This window comes from Spermophilus citellus (assembly GCF_964194105.1).
Source record: "Spermophilus citellus genome assembly, chromosome: X".
NCBI lineage: Eukaryota > Metazoa > Chordata > Mammalia > Rodentia > Sciuridae > Spermophilus > Spermophilus citellus.
The window spans coordinates 131,949,312-131,968,694 of record NC_138190.1 but is presented as its reverse complement, the minus strand read 5'-3'; the positions used below and the strand labels follow the sequence as shown (position 1 = coordinate 131,968,694).

General features: G+C 36.7%; 1 protein-coding gene across 1 annotated transcript in view; it reads right to left on the bottom strand.

Annotated features, from left to right (window-relative positions):
• ADGRG4 (adhesion G protein-coupled receptor G4) overlaps positions 1 to 19,383 on the bottom strand; it is a gene marked incomplete at both ends in the record, with an annotated part of 110,425 nt that overhangs the window by 34,369 nt on the left and 56,673 nt on the right. Inside the window, 4 exons of the mRNA XM_081277756.1 lie at positions 1,413 to 1,532; positions 5,492 to 5,626; positions 12,055 to 12,217; positions 13,206 to 13,422. Of these exons, the coding sequence (XP_081133882.1) occupies positions 1,413 to 1,532; positions 5,492 to 5,626; positions 12,055 to 12,217; positions 13,206 to 13,422 (635 nt within the window). The remainder of the gene's footprint in view (positions 1 to 1,412; positions 1,533 to 5,491; positions 5,627 to 12,054; positions 12,218 to 13,205; positions 13,423 to 19,383) is intronic.

Genomic DNA, 19,383 nt, shown 5'->3' with positions numbered 1-19,383 from the left:
CACACACAGGGCCCATTTGTGAACTGATTTTAAGACTAACACCATCTAACTCTGGATTCATAAATGAGAAAACACCAGGTCACCACATGGTGATCTCGTGTGTGTCCTTGAAAATAGTTGGTAGCATTGGAATTTTCTATGATGTCCTGGTGCAAGGCCCAGGAGGAAGCTGTGGCTAGTAAGTGCAGGATTGATATGTACTGGGTATTGTTTTGGGGGGATTGAACTCATGGGCACTCAACCACTGAGCCACATCCCCAGCTCTATTTTGGATTTTATAGAGAGACAGGGTCTCACTGGGTTGCTTAGTACCTCCCCGTTGCTGAGTCTGGCTTTGAACTCCCAATCCTCCTGCCTCAGCCTCCCCAGCCACTGGGATTACAGGCATGTGCCACCATGCCCAGCTAGTACTGGTGTTCTTTATAGCTGTGGGACTCAGGGCTCACAGTTGAGGTCATTCATGCCTTATGGACACAAAGTTGAGTTGCCTCCTCATTAGACCTACTGAACATTCCTAGGCCTTGCCAGCACCCACAATCTCTGGGAAACTGGAGGGAAGGAATAATTAATTGCTGGGAACAATTTGAGAGTTGTAGCTCGAGTCCAAATTGAGATATCTTACCCCATTAACATATTTCTTTTGGTATATTTTTTTAATTCTCTCTCCTACTCTTTCTTCTCTTCTAGAATCAAGACTAGTTAAAAATATGTTGTACCATATGGTCTTGTAGATTGGCAATGAAGGAGGCTATTAAGACTTCACACTGGACACACATTAACATCAAAGAATGAAATAGTAATTCATTCTTATTCTAAGGCTAAATTTGATCATTTAGTAATATATGCCTTATGTTATGCCATATGACTATGGTTTTAGTCCTTTGGTGATAATTAATACACATTTTAATGCTCTTCATGGAAATTTGAAGAATACAAATGTTCAGTTATTTTGAATGAAGCTGTTTGCCTCACTTAAAAATAAACGAAGTTAAATGTCATTTAGTGTGATGGGATGACCATTACATCCACTTATCTATAGTCACTGCCTTGCCAATCTGTCACAGTGATAGAATGCCCACCATTCACTATCTCTTTGAGATAAGGTGTTACTTCTTGAAGTCCCCAGTTACAACACACCTCTGATACCTGGAATGGGATAATCTTCACTAAATCTTTGAATCACATCTGTTAATTAGAAAATTAGGGGCTGGGGTTATAGCTCAGCTGTGGAGTGCTTGCCTAGCATGTGCAAGGCACTGGGTTTGATCCTCAGCACCACATAAAAATAAATAAAATAAAGACATTGTGTCCATCTACAAATTAAAAAATTTTTTAAAAGAAAATTATTTTTAACAGGAAAATCAAGGAAGAGTTCTGAGGCCATGCGATTCTGAGATAAAAATGGGCATTACCCAGTTTCCTTCAATATGCTGCAGAGTGATGAGCACTGGATCAGCCAAGTTTTGAATGGACATATCTGAAATGCTAGCACTCATAACATATGTGGTTAATTTTTTCGTGACATTTTTTATCTGTAGATGAAACATAAAGAAGAGAAGTTTAGGTCCTGAATTTCTAAGGTTTTACATGTTCATTATCAATCTAGAACTTGTGAACTACTACATGCAGTATTAGGTACAGAAAATGTGGAAAATAAAATTACAAGCTGAGAGTGAATTTTTAGAGATCATTCAGCTCATCTCCTGACTTCACATAAGGTGATCATTATACCAAGATGGAACAATGCATTAATTAATCTATCTATCCAAATATCTATCCAACCAGTTTTGGTTTTGTACCTGCTACTTAGCACTGCACTAACAAAATAAAACTATTCTCAACTTGGAGAGCTCTCCAGATCCTTACATTTCATAACTCATCCAGTTTTAAATCTCAACCATCTTTATAAGAGCACATCCCTTATAAGGAATCTAAATACCTCATGAGTTAGTTATATACCACATCCTGTTCTATCCTCACTGGAGATGGAAATAGGTTGATCAACAGCCAGCTTGGAATGAGTCTCTGAGGATAGTGTTCTTCTCCCTTGAGGACCATGAGCTCTGAGACCATAGTCCAGGTTTTGTGTGTCCCAGTGTTCCCTGCATGGTAGGTACTTTATCTTGGGCTCACCATGAGTCAGATACTTTGCTGAGTGCTTTCTACACTATCTACTATCTTTGGTCTTCGTGGACATCATATAGACAGACATTTTTTTTCAAATAAATTGAGGCTTAGACAAGCTCAATGCCTATATGTACAAAGGTCACACAAACTTGTGAATGATAGGACAGATATAATGTTTGTTTAAAGACAATTAACTAGAATGTACCTATTGAGACATAGGGCTTTCTAATTAACAAGGCCAAACATCCAAAGGCTAAGGCTCCAGCTGAAAGTATACCTCTTCTGGAGCACATGTGAGTGGACCAGTTATAGGGCCAGTGCTTATCTCTGGATAGTAGAAGCAGCAAATCCTCTAAGGACTTGCCAAGAAAGCCTGGAGAATGTGATCCCCAAAGACATCCCATGAAAAACCTGCTAGGCCATTTTTAAAAGATGCCATGCCTTCATAATTTTGAAGAAATAATGTTCAGCCCCCTCTCCCTACCCAACCTGAGCCCTGCAGCTTCTGATGTCTGGGTAATTGTAAATGCAATGTATGTCCACCAGGAACCTACTAACTTCCTGTTTATGACCTGAGGTATTCATCCGAACCAATCTTATGGCTAAGTATTCTGTTTTCAGTAGGAACACCTGGGACAGCCTGATGTAGAGGTGTATTAGCAGCACGATGTGATTAGAAAGGACCTGACTGACACTGGCAAGACCAAAAGCTAGCCCAAGCCCTCTTGTTCCTCTAAAGGCACTCTTCCTTCTGGGCCACTGGTCACATGAAGAAGGAGGATAGACCAGATGATCTCAAATCATCCTCCCAACTTAGTCTAAGCAATACAATTTTCTGTGGTGGAAAGGCCAAAGAGACACCCATTACAGCCCCAGACTTAATTAACCTGTTCTCTGTCTTCATTTATTTTAACTATAAAATGGTGGCCATGCTGGGGGAAGAAACAATCCATTCCCTCTGACTGAAGCACTTCTCCTTCCTTTTTTCATCCTCCCTCTTCACCATCTTTCATCTTCTACCTTCTATTGTAGTCTCAGGTGTGAGCTGAGAGCTCTCTTACACCAGGCCATTCCTGCTCTTCCAAATGACAGTAGAGACCCTCTTCTACAGCCCTAGAGTCCCTATGCCACATTGCACTTGCTTGTGCCTTTTCCTCTCCCTGAGAACTGCAGCTAGTAGAGGAGTGGAGGAGGAAGTACATGATGTTCAGGAGTGGTGTCTTTTTAAGAATTTCTAAGGTAATGTGTTGTAATGACAGTTGAGATTCTGATCAAAAGATTTTACAGGAAGCAGTGTAAAAACAAGGCTGCCAGATTCAGGGACTCAAAGAAAAGATAGGTAAAAGGTGACATTTCTTGTAAGCTCTCAGTATCCAACAACCATTAGCACAGATCTCAGCCTCAGGTCCCCCCTTCAGTGCTGGAAACTTCAGATCTCTGCTATCCTTCATCATACTGGAAGTTCTTTGAGGGCAACCATCACATCTCTCTTGCTCAGTTTATATACCCAGCATGTAGCACCACTTAAGACACAGAGTAGGAATTCAATAAATATTTGCTGAAAGAATAAATGAGTGAATAAATTAGTAAACTGAGTCACCTTTAGCAAGTGTCTCTTGCTAAAGACTCTCTGGGTCTCCATGTCCTCATTGGTACAATAAGGGGATGGGACACTACATGAGTTCTGAGGGCCCTTCCAGCCCTGAATTTGATGGCAAGCTAGTTCTAATCCTTCTTCATCTGGCACTATGACGTCTGCAGGCTAATTTTGGCAAAGATGTTTAATCCATTTCGGTAGAAGGCGTTAGTGAATAAAAATTTCTTATTAAGTGTGAAATCTATGCAAAGCAAGTTTATCTCCTATTCTAATAGACAAGCACAGCCTTCTGAAGAAATGAGAAATTAAGACCAAAATAATAGCATCTCAGATGGTACAGAGAATTGACAGATTTATCAAAAGGATCAGACCACATTTCAAACTTTTATTAAAAAATTTTGTCCACCAAAAGTTTTTCTCCAGGGGGCAGATGAAAGAGCAGGGAGGGGCTCACTACTCTAGGCAGATGTCTTGGGTAAGATTTGAGCTAATCCCACAGAACCAAGGAGAATTTAGAGTGAAGGAAGAGTGGCTGCAGAATTTCAGGGGAACAAAAGGTTTTACAGACTTAGAGGTGATGTGGTAAATTGGAGTTGGTAGGTAGTATGAATATGCGGTATATTTTGCATTGGCCCAGTACCATCTCTCCCCATCATCCCCACAATAACTCTGTGAATATTTGACCATTAGAAATTAATTCCTTAGAGTAACCTCCTTAGAAATACAAGCACACTTGGGCAAACTAATGTATTAGCCTCTTAAATACATGAACGTTGGAATCAGACAGCCTGAGATTGATTCTTAGATATGCCACTTCCTAGCTGTGTGATCCTGGGCAAAATTAATTAACTTATTTGAGTCTCAGCTTCTTATGAGAATAAAATGAGATAATAAGTATAAATATTAACAATGAATACTAGTCATTGTCTTCAACAACATGCAAACTCTGATGGCTATCTTCCCAACAGCTAGATGAGATAAAAGTGGCCTGAAGAAATGAGCCGTTTGTTAGGCACAGACCCAAGGTAGTATAATAATAATAGCAATGCAACCACAGTGATGATTATTATGTACTGGGCAATGTTGTAAGCATTTTATACTCATTAACTCCTTTAGTCCTTCAACAGCTCTCAAATTATTATTATTATTACCCATAGGAGGAAACTAAGGCACATGGAGTCACACAAGCAGATATGGCATAGCTAGCTTCAAGTTCTACCAGCCTGGAACCTGAGCCTATGCTCTTCACCACCACATCATACTGCCTGTGTTTTTAGTAGGTGAGAGCTGAAGCCCTCAGAGAAGGTTCTCTGGAGGTGGATAGAAAGATCAACAAATGTCTGCAGGCAAATATCCTGCTGGACACCACCCAGTTTCAAATAAATTGGCCCCGAAGAGTAGACATGTTGGTTTTGAGAAGCCAGGAAAGATTTGGGAAGAAAGCACTAGCAAGCTGAAAGGGCATTTCATCAGGAGAACGTGCTGTTCTTTTATAGCTTTGAAACATCTTGAGGCCTCTGTTTGGTCACCAAATAATCCTTAAGGTCGCTTCCAAAGCCGAAAAGCTGTGAAAATTAAAAACTGTAGAACATCATTAAAGTAGATGTTGATTCATGTTGAGAGCCAGAGGTTGTGCTGCAAGACTTGTGGAATCAATCAGAGAACATATTCTAAAATAAACAGAACATCATGAAAATAGCAGGAGTTCATAATTACAATGAGTCACCATATGTCATTTCATGACAGTTCCCAGAGGCAAGAACTTACCTTAAAAAGTGAAGTTTGGCCAAAAAAACTAAACAAGATGGTTTGTAAGTTGTTAAGAGGAATTTTCTCCCTCAGTGATTTAGGCAAATATATGGAAGCCAAAACCCTCTCCAGAGGGGCATTGCCCAGGTAGATCTGCCAAGAACAATCAGAGAATGAAAGCTGGAGTCTTCATCTATCAGGATGAAAGCCTTCCTACCTCCCACCCCAGCACTTGTCCCAGAGCATCCCACAACGAGCAGAATGGTGGAACTAGCTCCATAAGCTATTACACACACACACACACACACACACACACACACACACACACACACATCACAAGCCAAGACATGATCCTGGTGCACACAGATGTAGATACACACACACACACACACACACACACACAGAGAGAGAGAGAGATAGAGAGAGAGAGAGAGAGAGAGAGAGAGAGAGAGAGAGAGAGAGAGAGCTTTTTCCTTTCCAAGCCTATCTTTGAGGTTCTCTCTCTTTAACCTACTTCCACCTGGGTAACACCAGAGGTGGGAAGAGGAATGACAAATTAGGTGATCTGTCCTGATTCTCAGAAATAAAGTCCAGTCTTGGAAATCAGGCCTCTTTTCCCACATAAGAGTTCTGAAAATGAAAACAAAACAACGACAAAAATCAGCCAATGGCTTTAGGCACTTGCCAATAGTTTGTTGAACAACACTCTCATTAAAAGTGAGGCAGAAAAAAGTCAGAGAAGCTTGTGGCTTCAGAAAAAAAAAAAGGCATAAAAGGGGCTTTATCAAAAATTACACTGGAAACACAGTTGTAAACCTGTTCTCTCCCAGAGAAAAACAGGGTTCATGAGCACCCTTGTTTAATCATGCTTGTATTATAACAAGAAACAGAGGTTCAAACAAGTTATGTGACTTGTCTAAGATCATAAAGCTAGGATGTGGCTGAACAAAGATATATATGATTTTAGTTTAACATTTTTTTCTATTATCTATGCTCCCTCTCAAGAAGCTATTACCTAGTTGGTGTATAATGGGAGTATGAAACTTTACAATATTTCTAAAAATGACGTAAGAAACCAAAAGATATAAATGGTTCTTTCTTGCCTAACACAAATGATCTCTGCTCAGGCAATCAAGTATCACAGAAAGGTTGACCTCATTTCCATTTCAGAGGATTTGTCGCTGATATACAGGAATGCCTTTGATTTATGCGTGTTGATTTTATATCCTGCCACTTTGCTGAATTCATTTATTAGCTCTAATAGTTTCTTTGTAGACCCTTTTGAGTCTGCTAGGTATAGAATCATGTCATCTGCAAATAGTGATAATTTAAGTTCTTCTTTTCCTATTTTTATGCCTTTAATTTCTTTCGTCTGTCTAATTGCTCTGGCCAGTGTTTCGAGAACTATATTGAACAGAAGTGGTGAGAGAGGGCATCCCTGTCTTGTTCCAGATTTTAGAGGGAATGCCTTCAATTTTTCTCCATTCAGCATGATGCTAGCCTGAGGCTTAGCATAGATTGCTTTTACATACAAGAGGAAGTGAGGGGAAAGGGAAAAATAATACAAGGGGGAGGAATGAATTACAGTAGAGGGGGTAGAGAGAGAAGAGGGGTGGGGAGGGGAGGGGAGGGGGGATAGTAGAGGATAGGAAAGGCAGCAGAATACAACAGACACTAGTATGGCAATATGTAAAACAGTGGAAGTGTAACTGATGTGATTCTGCAATCTGTATACGGGGTAAAAATGGGAGTTCATAACCCACTTGAATCAAAGTGTGAAATATGATATATCAAGAACTATGTAATGTTTTGAACAACCAATAAAAAAAGAAAAAAAAAAGTATCACGGAAAGGTAATGTTTTAGCTTCAAAATGTACACAGTTTGGTACCAAGAGTGTGATTTAGGTTAGTTGATTTATCCACCAACTTTATAATAAAAAAATTATATATGTAAATAAAATGCAATGGGAAGTCACCATCTGCTTCTAGTATGGCTAAGCAGCTCTTAATAGATTTGATGCCCACTACATATAACAACTATATAAACTAACAATGGCTTGAAGTTATGGAAAATGAACAAAAGCAGACAAAATCTGGAGAAGAGTAGACATTTGAGAAAAGGTAACATCACAGGGTCAGTTGTCTGTTTTCACAGCTGTTTGCCTGATGGTGGACAGAAACTAATGCTATAAAGGACATCTAAAGCTCTGAATGAAAGAGGAATTAACACTATACATCAGAGGTTGACAAACTAGTCAGAAGACCACATCTTACCAAAGGTTTGCCTTTATATCACCTTGAAGTAAAAATGGACTTTATATTTCATTGCTTCAAGATTGTACAATATAGAGAGATAAGAGAAGAGAAACAAACACTAATAAATAAGAACCCACAATAGAAAGAGACCACTTATGGCATACAAAGCCAAAAATACTTGTTATCTGCCCTTTAGAGAATAAAATCCAACTATAAATATAGACTCCAACTATGGAACATTACTCAGCATTAAAAGAGAGTAAAATCATGGTATTTGCAGGTAAATGGATGGAGTTAGAGAATATCATGCTAAGTGAAGTTAGCCAATCCCCAAAATCCAAATGCTGAATGTTTTCTCTGATATACAGTGACTGACCCATAATGGGGTAGGGAGGGGGAGCATGGGAGGAATAGACGAACTATAGATAGGGCAGAGGGGTGGGAGGGGAAGGGAGGGGGCAGGGGATTGTTAATAATGGTGGAATGTGATGATCATTATTATCCAAAGTACATGTATGAAGACACAAATTGGTGTAAATATAGTTTGTATACAACCAGAGATATGAAAAAAATTGTGCTTTAAATGTGTAATAAGAATTGTAATGTATTCTGCTGTCATATATAAATCAAATAAATAAATAAATCAGACAAAAGATGAACACTATATCCATTAAATAGTTTGAATCAGGGGGCTGGGGATGTGGCTCAAGTGGTAGCGCGCTCGCCTGGCATGCGTGCGGCTCGGGTTCGATCCTCAGCACCACATACAAACAAAGATGTTGTGTCCGCCAATAACTAAAAAATAAATATTAAAAAATTCAATAAATAAATAAATAGTTTGAATCAGGGCTGGGGTTGTAGCTCAGCGGTAGAGCTCTCACCTAGCATGTGCAAGGTGCTGGATTCGATCCTCAGCACCACATAAAAAATAAATAAAATAAAGGTATTGTGTCCGACTACAATTTAAAAAATATTTAAAAATAGTTTGAATTAGCTATTAATGATTTCCCATAAAGAAGTTGGGGGGTCAGGAGGAAGGGGAGATGCAATGAAAGTAAAAGGGGAAACATTAGGGTAGAGGAATGGGTTCAGTTTGGGAGGAGGTAGAGAAGATATTGGGAAGTAAAATGGATCAAACTATGCTTTTATGTAGAACAAACATGTCACAATGAAACCCACCATTCTGTATGATTAATATCACCAATGATTTTATTTTAATTTTCCTTAAGAATGAATCTCATCAATCATTTAGTGTATAAATAACACCAGTGTTTCCTAAAGTACTTCTGAAAGTAGAACAGGGACCATTTCCCAACTCACTTTTATAAAGTTGGCAAGATCTTAAAGTCTGTTTGTTTGTTTGTTTGTTTGGTACTAGGGATTGAACTCAGGGGTACTTTACACCCAAGCTACATCCCCCAGAGCTTTTTATTTTTTATTTTAAGACAGGGTCTTTCTAAATTTCTGAGTCTGGCCTCAACCTTGTGATTCTCCCACCTCCCAGGTTGCTGGGATTACACACATATGGCACTGAGCCCAGCCTAAATCCAAAGTCTGACAGAAATTATTTTTTAAAAACCAGGAGTTTAAGGTCAGCCTGGGCAACATAGCAAGACCCCAGGATAAAATAATAGTAATTTCTTCAAATAAATGACATCTTAAAAATAAAAATAGGACTAACAGAATGGTAATGTTAAAATAGTGAATTTATTCATCTAATGTCAAAAAAAGACAAAGATGCCCACTTTAACCACATCTATTCAATATCTTACCAGAAGTATTAGACATCAAAATAATCCCAAAAGAAAAAGGAATAAAAGAAATAAATATCAGTAAGGAAGTCATAAAACTCTCTATTGTCAGATAGTGTTGTTTTATTTAAAGTCCTAAGGAACCTACAAAACAATCTAGTATAACAAAAAAGTGAATCTAGCAAATGCATAGGCTACATAAATTATATATAATTATATATAATTATTCCTAGGTATTTATTCAGCAAATAATTAGTAAGTCAATTTTTAAAAGTATTTCATTTACAATAACATAAATATCATAAAATAGGAATAAATTTATCAAAGAAATCATACAATACCTCTCCACGTAAAACTATAAAATGGTGTTGAGAGAAACTTTAGTGGATCTGGGTAAGTGTTACTGGATTAGAAAACTCAATGTTGTTAAGATATAAATTCTCCCAAAATTAATCAATAGCTTCCATCCCAATCATAATCTCAGTAAAATTTTTACACAAATTGATAAACAAATGTAAACATTCATATGGACATAAAAAAGGCTTAGAACAGCTGAAGTGATCTTGAAAAAGAACAAAGTTAAAGGACTCACACTATTGACTTCACGACTGAAGACAACACCAAGACAGAATCTACAAAATATAAATGCAACAGAATAGAAAGCCAGAAACAGACCTATATTACATAACTGTTATTTTTTTAATTATTAGTTTGAGGTTTTTGTTTGTTTGTTTGTTTTGGCCAAAGTACCAAAACAAGCCAATGGGAAAGGGAAAGTTTTCAATAAATAGTGCTGGAAAAACTAGATATCCACATGGAATGAAATTATCCCCAACCCCTAACTCACACCTTGTACAAACATTCATTCAATTAACTAGGATTATCATCCTCAATATAAAAGCTGAAACCAAAGATATGTTAAGGGAAAGCATAGAAGAATATCATCATGACTTGCCAGCAGATAGGATATTTAGGTAAACAATATATGGTTATTCATAAGAGAAAAAACTATAAATGAGACTTTATGAAATTATAAACTTTGGCTCATTGAAAGACACCACTGAGAAGAAAAATAGGCAAGATACAGAGAAAATACTTTCAAAACTTGTATCTGATGAGTGACCTGAGCCCGAATGTACTGAAAATACTTACACCTGTACAAGAAGGTAAACAAGCCAAGTTAAAAAATGGACAAAGGATTTTGACAGTATTTGACTAAAGAAGATGTATGAATGGTCATTACAAAAATAAACAATTACTCCACATCATTATCCACTTTAAAAATCAATATGACAGCTTGTTATAAATTTAAACATATAACCAATGAGCCAGCCATTCCATTCCTAGGTATTTATTCAAGAATTATGAAAACATATGTCCATGCAAAGACTTACACAAATGCTCATAGTAGCATTGTTCATAATAGCTCCAAATTGAAAACAATGCAAGTGTTCATCAACAGAATAGACAAACAATATATGACATATATATTAAATGGAATATTATTCCAAAATACAAAGGAAAAAACTATGGGAAAAGGGGTGAATCTCAAAAAAACATACTGCTACATGAAAGAAGTCTTACAGAAGAGAATACATATTATAATGATTCTATTTGTATAAAGTTCTAAAACAGAAATAATCTATGGTGTGAAAATATCAGAACAGTGGAGACCCTAGAGGTAGCAGTTTCAGGGATTGAATGGGGAAGAGCATAAGGGATTTTCAGAAGTGATAATGATATCTATATCTTGATAGGGTTTGGAGTTGTACAGATTATAATGTAAACTCAGGATTTATACGTTTTGCCATAAGTATAAAAAAAGTCTGGTCACTCAATATTTTTTCAGGGGTATTGGTGGCTTATGATCTGCCAAAGGCTGAGGTAGTATGATATAGTAAAAAGGGACCAGACTATTTTTCATAACAAATATATAACAATTGTACATATTTATAGGGCACAGTCTGATATTTTGATACACAGGTGATGATAAAATCATGGTAATTAGCATATCTGTCACTTCAAACATTTATAATTTCTTTGTATTAAATATTCTGGGCCCAGATTCTAAAGCTAGACAGAAAGATTTGGATTCTGACTTAGTCATGAGGCTGTATTTCCTTAGACAAATTAACTTCTCTGTTTCCTCATCTATAAACAGTAGCACAATGCTCAACATATAATAAATGTTCCATAAATGATGGAAAATAATAAACTGACATTTGAGGTAATGTCAGGTCACAGGGCTAAAAGTAGCATCATCACACATCATCACACATCTCACAGACACCATTTAAATTAAGATGGTAGCCCCCTGAGGGTTACATATGAATCTTTCCTGGGATATATGCATTTTTAAAAGGTCTCCTGAAGAGTTAAACTTTAAGAGTGTCCTGCAGGGCTGGGGATATGACTGAGTGGTAGAGTGCTTGCCTGGCATGCATAAAGTCCTGGGTTCCATTCCCAGAACTACAAGAAAAACAGTGCCCTCTTTTCTTTCCCTCCTAACAAGTAAATAAAGACTTGAAAGAGTGTGTGACCAATTGGTTCTCAGTTTCCAAAGCTTCACTCACCTGAGGGTCTGCACCTTCTTCATAGGAGCGGATGCCAAAGGCCATACCTTTGAAAGTATGATCCACCCGTAGCACAGCCAAAGCCAACCTGGTCACGGTAAGATTTGCTGTCCTCCCAGAAAATTCCATCTTGTGACCAGCACGCTCAATTATCCTCAGAATTCTACCAGGAAAGCGTAAAGAAGAGTCTTCTTACATTTTTTAAATATAAAACCCATCCCCTGACAAGATTTCCTCATTGCGAGACTGTATATTTTAATCCCCATCTTTATATTCCTCAGGAATTATTAGACAAGAGCACTGGTTTTGGAACAAGACAGCCTGAGATCTACACATTAGCTCCTCTAATTTCTAACTGTGTGTGCAAGTAAAGTGACCTCACTGAGCTTCAGTTTTCTCCTCTATAGAGTCAGATGTAATCACACATCTCAAAAGATCATTTTGAAAAATAAATGAAATTGTTATTTGTAAAGCCAGATCCTCAGGGCACATAGACCTTATGAGAAGTTTGGCTTTTATTTTATTTGGCATGTAATGAAATGGCACCCTAGTGGTTTAAAAGCAAAAGAATGACATGATATGATAAATGCATTGAAAGATCACTCTATTACATAGAAGATGGACTGTTAGGGGCAAGAGTGCAGGCAGATAGATCAATTGGGAGGCTATTTTAGATGATCAAGGAAGAGAAATAAGACTAGGCCTGGAGATGGAGACATGTAGATGGATTTCCACCAGAATATTTAAGATATTTTAAAATACATATAGAGTGCCTCATGTAAGAGTCATGTTATTTTATTGGCTATGAGCTATAGGGTGGTAAATAGCATGATTCTCCCACTTTTCAGATTAGCACTGGTTGGGTACATTTTAAAGAAATGCAGAACCCTGGGGTAGTGGCATGATGGGGAAATAAATTGGAAGTTTGGTTTGGAGTCACTATTGACTTGAAAAGATGTTGTTATGACTAAGACTCAATTCAATTTTGAATTCATTATTTCACAACTGGGATTAGAGTTAAATGACCTCACTGTGCTGTACTAAATCAGCTTTCAATGCATGAAACTGTTGAGGACTGTAAGCTAAGGAAGTAATAATATGTCACTTAAATTATGTGAAATAATTTATTTTACCAAAGCATTAGTACTTACTCATTGCTTACTTGATGTAGATTGGAGGTTGAATTGTTTTGCTTTTCCAAAACAGCATTGATTATTTGTAATATAATCTGGGTTAGGTTCATACTTATCTCATCACACTTTGAAATCTCAGCTACTTTATAAACAATAATCTTCGTCTCTTCTTCATCCAGAGGTGGAGATTCATTTATCAGATTTAAAATGTGTTCTGCAACATCATCTGCATTCTCTGGGGAAGCAAAACAGAAATGCCCCATCTATATTACCATACTTAGTTTTAGACCATGCTGGTCTGCTTCCTTCCCTCTAAAAAGTAAAGGCAGTGAAATCGTAATACATGCCAAAGTAACAAAGTTTGCAGAAGGGAAACATTGTATCTCAATTTCTACAGCAAATATAGTCCCAGAAAGTGGCACACAAATCAAGTTTTTATTCATTAAAACCCTTTTTTAAATGCACTAGGGAAATCTTTTTGTCACTGAAGAATTATCTTGAAATTTGATTCTAATTAAGTTAAGATTTCAAAGTGTTGGATTGAGTTAAGGAGATTCCATCTGTACTCAAATATCAGCAAACACAGTCTATGATTTCCCAGTCAAGGGTAGTGAGTACAATTTCCTGTCAAGAACCAGCAACCCACACAGCAAAAAAGCAAATATGGACCACATAATAAAAAGCAATTAATTTAGAATTTCTAGAGAGTAAGAACAATAGACATTAACCCGCCCACTTTTTTCTTCACTTTTTATAATGGAAATTTTGAAGCAAATGCAAAAGTAGAAGAATAGTATAATGAATCTCCATGTACTTCATGAATCACCCAACTTCAACAATTGTCAATGAGAGGCTAATCTTATTTTATCTACTGTCTCACCCACATTTTTCCTAAGCCCAGATTATTTTAAAGCAAGTCCTAGACGTCATATCATTTCATTCATAAATAATTTAATACATGTCTTTTTTCTGTTTTTTATTGGTGCATTATAATTATTGATAAAAGTGGGATTTTTGTTACATAGTCATGCATGCAGACAATGTAACAATATAACTAGGATATATCTTTTAAAAAAACTTTCATTTGTCTTAACCATAATTCTAATTAAATTAAATTTAAGTTGAAAAATTTGCAGTAATGTTTACAAATATAAAATATCCTATCAGTGCTCAAGTATCCTTAACTATCTCATAATTTTTAAAAATAATTGCTTTGTCTGAATTATCACCTACTTTTTTGGGAAAGAGTATTACTATTTATTCAGGAAATATTAAATTAGTATCTATTTTGTGAAAAGCACTGTCCAGGTGCATAAGAAAATATGCATACATAAAACAGACAAGGAAAACAATTGAAAAATATAGTCTGTTAGGAAAAATTCCAGAGATTACAGTTGTGACATATTTGAGTCAGTTATATTGCATATGAACAACTGAGTTTGAGAAAACAATATATCACATAAAATTTGCTCTCTCTTTCTCTCTCTCTTCATCCCTCCCTCCCTCTCTTTTATGGTCCTCCATGGTCATCAGCATCTCTTTAAATCTCTCTCTTACCTCAATCAAGCTCCCTATAACTTTACCCCTAACAAAGCTAGCATAGGGTGTTTCTCCCTCTCTTCCCTTTCCCCCCATTTTCTTGCTCTATTCTTTTTTGTTCTACAAACAACTCTGCCCTCATCAATGTAAATTAAGCAAACTTAACTGAGGTCCTCTGAATAGCCCCCCTCCATGGTGGCTTATGTGGGAACTGAGTTGGCAAAAACAGGGTTCGGAGATGGGAACAAGGGGGAACATTGACTAAGTGTGTAGTTGTTTCTAAACTAATATTTTGTCCCTATTAATATCTTTCCTTTGGTCAGTTAAACAAATTGAGAAAACTATAAGACTAGGGATAGAAGAAAAATATGGTGAGCTTATTCATGGATCTTTCTACTGCTCTTGTTAAATTGTTCAAGCTCTGTTGAAAATGGAATAGCTGGAGCTGCCTAGTCATGATTCTTCAGGCTTCAGTGGTGTGACTTCACTTCACATAGTCCCTGCTGTGGCAGAATGAAAGTAAACAACAGGCCAATGGGAGCCTAACTATTCTGTGGAAAGTAATTATAGACTTTTCATCTGGAGTTATACAATTTTTAAGGAAAATTCAGGCTAAATTATATTTATTGTGTAAAACTTCTAGGTCCCCAAACAGAAGCAATAAAATGAATCTTCTTTTATTAATTGCAGAATATTGCTTGAAATAGCATTACAATTAATCTGCCAATAATTGCAACAATCAAAACAATAATAATAATATGCATTATTACTGACTAATTTCTGGGAGTCAATGTTCGAGTTACCTGTTGCTACATAACAAACCACCCCAAAAATTAATGGCTTAAAACAACATTAATTATTATCTTTCATGGCTCTGTTGTTAGATTCAACCAAGCAGTTTTCACTTGGGATCTTTCATGCAGCTGCAGTCAGGTGGCAGCTGGGGCTAGAGACATCTGAAGGCTTTGACTGGGCTGCAAATTCAAAATGGTGCATTCACATGGCTGTTAGTTGATGCTGATCATGTGCTGGTCATTGGGGATTGTCTACATTCCCTACCCATGACCCTCTCAGTGTTGTGCTAGATCCAGATGTGAGGTATTAGAGCTGGTTTGTAATAGCTCATGGGAACCTGTAACAAATTTGGGTGAATTTTGTGAACTGGTTATTAAGCAGACAAATCACTAAAACTTAAATTCCATAAATGTACAATTAAGTGAATTATATTCAAAACAATGGTGATACTCAAAACCATAAGTTCTGAGAGGCAGCATCCCAAATGAAAGTGTACCAAGAGGAAACAAAACTTTCAGTCCTTTTAAAAGTTGATCACATAATTGGCAACATCTCTATTTCCAAATTCTACCATACTTTGCAGTCACAAGCCATCCTCGCTTGAAGAGGAGGGAATAAAATGATGTATGGCATTTTGGAGACAAGATACAACAGCAAGGCCTTACACATGCATTTTCTCACCACAATAATTCTATGTGATGAGTTCTCATATTATCTCCCTTTATACAGATTGAGAAATTCTAATCTACTCTGATTCCAGAGCTTGAATTCTCCAATATCACTTTTTACTACAGCATCTTCTTCTTAATTTCTTCATATTGTTAGGCACTGGACTAGCAGGAGGTCTACTTGACCTACTGGAAATTGAACCAAGGGCCTCTGGCATGCAAGGCTTGTATTTTACCACTGAGCTATGTCCCCAGCTAGTATCATTCCTCCTTAGTCACACACAATCCTGCCCTGATGGCAGGAGGACATGGATAGGAGAGAATTTTGTGATGTCTTAGCCAACTTCATTAGAGCCTGGTGTATCTTCACTATCATGTGGGTAACCAAAACTAAGAACAGAAAAGGCCTCAAAGAACTTTGAAATAAGGATGCCTTTCTAACTCTGTTATTACTGAGGAGGTAAGAAAAATGAGCAGTCAAGTGGAAGAACTAAAGAGTTTTCGTCCAACTAAGATTCAACCAAGATATCTAATACTTGTCAACAAGATTAAAAAATAATGAAAATAAATTATTCCAACATGAATACGTTTTTCTTTACATTGCACCCATTTTTTACTAAGCTCCTAACTTATAAGAGGATTCCTCCAAAGCTAAAAAACTTGATAGTTTATTTTTCAGTTATATACATTACAATCACCATCCAACTGTCCTTTTGCTTCACAGTAGTGTATGTATGTATGTGTGTGTATGTGTATAGATATATAGATGTAATGACTTCTCACAGTCAATTTTCTAAAAATCCGAACTTGATACAGTGCTTTTGTTGTTGTTATGGCTGTTTTTAAACTTTTTCTTCCACAAGATAAAATTCTATTAGCATGTCTAAAGAAAATGTGTCACTCAGAAGGAGGCAGGTCAGCGTGAAACACAGACCTTTCTATCTTTCCTCCCACTCACTATAAGCTGCAACACTCCCTACTGCCCTGACTCATGAGTTCTGAACTAGGAACCATCAAAGTTGTGCTTGTTTTTCTAATTCTTCCAGATATTCCTGGACAAGGGTCTTAATTTTCTATCTTCCACAAGGAAGACAAGTCCAAGAAGTTCACTGCCTCCAGGCCAATTTCCTGGCTCTTCTGCAAGGCACTGGAGTGCTTATGCCTCAATTTTTGACAATTCATTATGGCAGAGACCCAATTTATGCAGTAAAGCCACATCTGATAACTGGCATAGAAATGAAATTTAGTTTTTCCCTTTCATTTTTATTAAGATCATTTTTACTAGTGCATTACAATTGTACATAATATTCAGCTTCATTGTTACATATTCATAAGTGTACAAACATAATTTGGTCAAACTAATTCCCAGGTACCTTCCTTTTTCCTCCCTTCCTCTCTCTCTCAGGCCCCCTTCCTCTACCCCACTGGTCTCCCTTCTATTTTCATGAGATTCTCCTTTCTTTTCTTTTTTCTCTCTGGCTTCCACATATTAAAAAAAAAACATGAAGTCCTTGACTTTCTGCTTCCTGCAAATCACATGATTGCATTCTTCTTTATGACTGAGCAAAACTCCATTGTGCATATATACCACATTTTCCTTATCCATTCAAACTCAATGTCTGATGAGGCCCCACTCCCTGGTTCATAGACAATGATCTCTTCACTATAATTTCAGATGATGGAAGGTACAGACAAGCTCCCTCGGCCCTCTTTTATAAGGGCACTAATATTATTCATGAGAGCTCCACTTTCATGACCTAATCACCTACCGTAAGGTCACCTTGGGATTAGGATTTTAACATATAAATTTGGTGATGGGGCATAAACATTCAGTGTATATCATACACCTCACCAAAAAAAAAAGATATACAGATGACAAGTAAGTTATGAAAAGATATTCAACTTCACACGTCATTAGGGAATTGAAAATTAAAGACACAATGAGATGCCATCACACACCTATTAGAATGATCAAAATCCAAAACAGTGACAACATCAAATGCTGGTAAAGATGTGGAGCAACAGGAACTCTCATTCACTGCTGATGGGAATTAAAATAATACAGCCACTTTGGAAGATATGGCAGTTTCTTACAAAACTTAACATGCTCTTAGTATTTAATTCAGCAATTTCACTCCTTGGTATTTACCCAAATTAGTTGAAAACAAATCCATATAAAAACATGCACACTGATGTTTATAGCAGTCTTATTCATAATTGCTCAAATATGAAAACAACCAAGATTTGTTTCCGTAGATAACCAAATAAATAAAATGTGGTACATTCAGACAATCGGATATTATGCAGTACTAAAAAGAAATAAGCTATCAAGCCATGACAAGACATGAAAGAACCTTAAATGCATATAACTAAGTTAAAGAAGCCAACCTGAAAAGGCTATATGCCATATAATTTCAACTACATGACATTCTAGAAAAGGCAAAAACATGGAAGAAAGATCAGTGGTTTCAATTACTAATAGGGCATTATGTAAAATTGTGGATGTGTAACCGACGTGATTCTGCAATCTGCATTTGGGGTAAAATTGGGGGTTCATAACCCACTTCAATCTAATGTATGAAATATGATATGTCAAGAACTTTGTAATGTTGTGAACAACCAATAAAAAAAAAAAAGAGAGAGATCAGTGGTTTCCAGGGGTTAGTTGGAAGTGTGGAATGAATTTTTAGGGTAGTGAATTGATTCTGAATGATACAATTGTTCAAACTTATAGAATAAACAACTCTAAGAGTGAATGTTAATGGAAACTATGAACTTTTAGCGATTATGATTTTTCAGGGTAGGTTTATCAGTTGTAACTAATGTAGCACTCTCGTGAGGGTTGTTGATGGTGAGGGCAAGATGTTCATGTGTCAAGGGGGTGTGCATACGGGAATTCTGTTTTTTGTTTAATTTTGCTGTGAACCTAAAACTCCTCCAAATGAAGAAACTATTTTAATAATCAACAAAATTCAAAATCTTTTAGCTAACCAAGACGAAAAGAGAAGACACAAATTACCAAAATCAGGAATGAAGGTGCCCATGTTAGGGGGAGGCAACAATAGTTTAAAAATGAACAATAATGAGTGTTTACAAATATGTAAGAAAAGTAGAATCTTTGGACAGTGTTGGCATGATGTAAGATGGCACAGCAGCTGTGGACACAACATCTTTATTTTATGTTTTATGTGGTG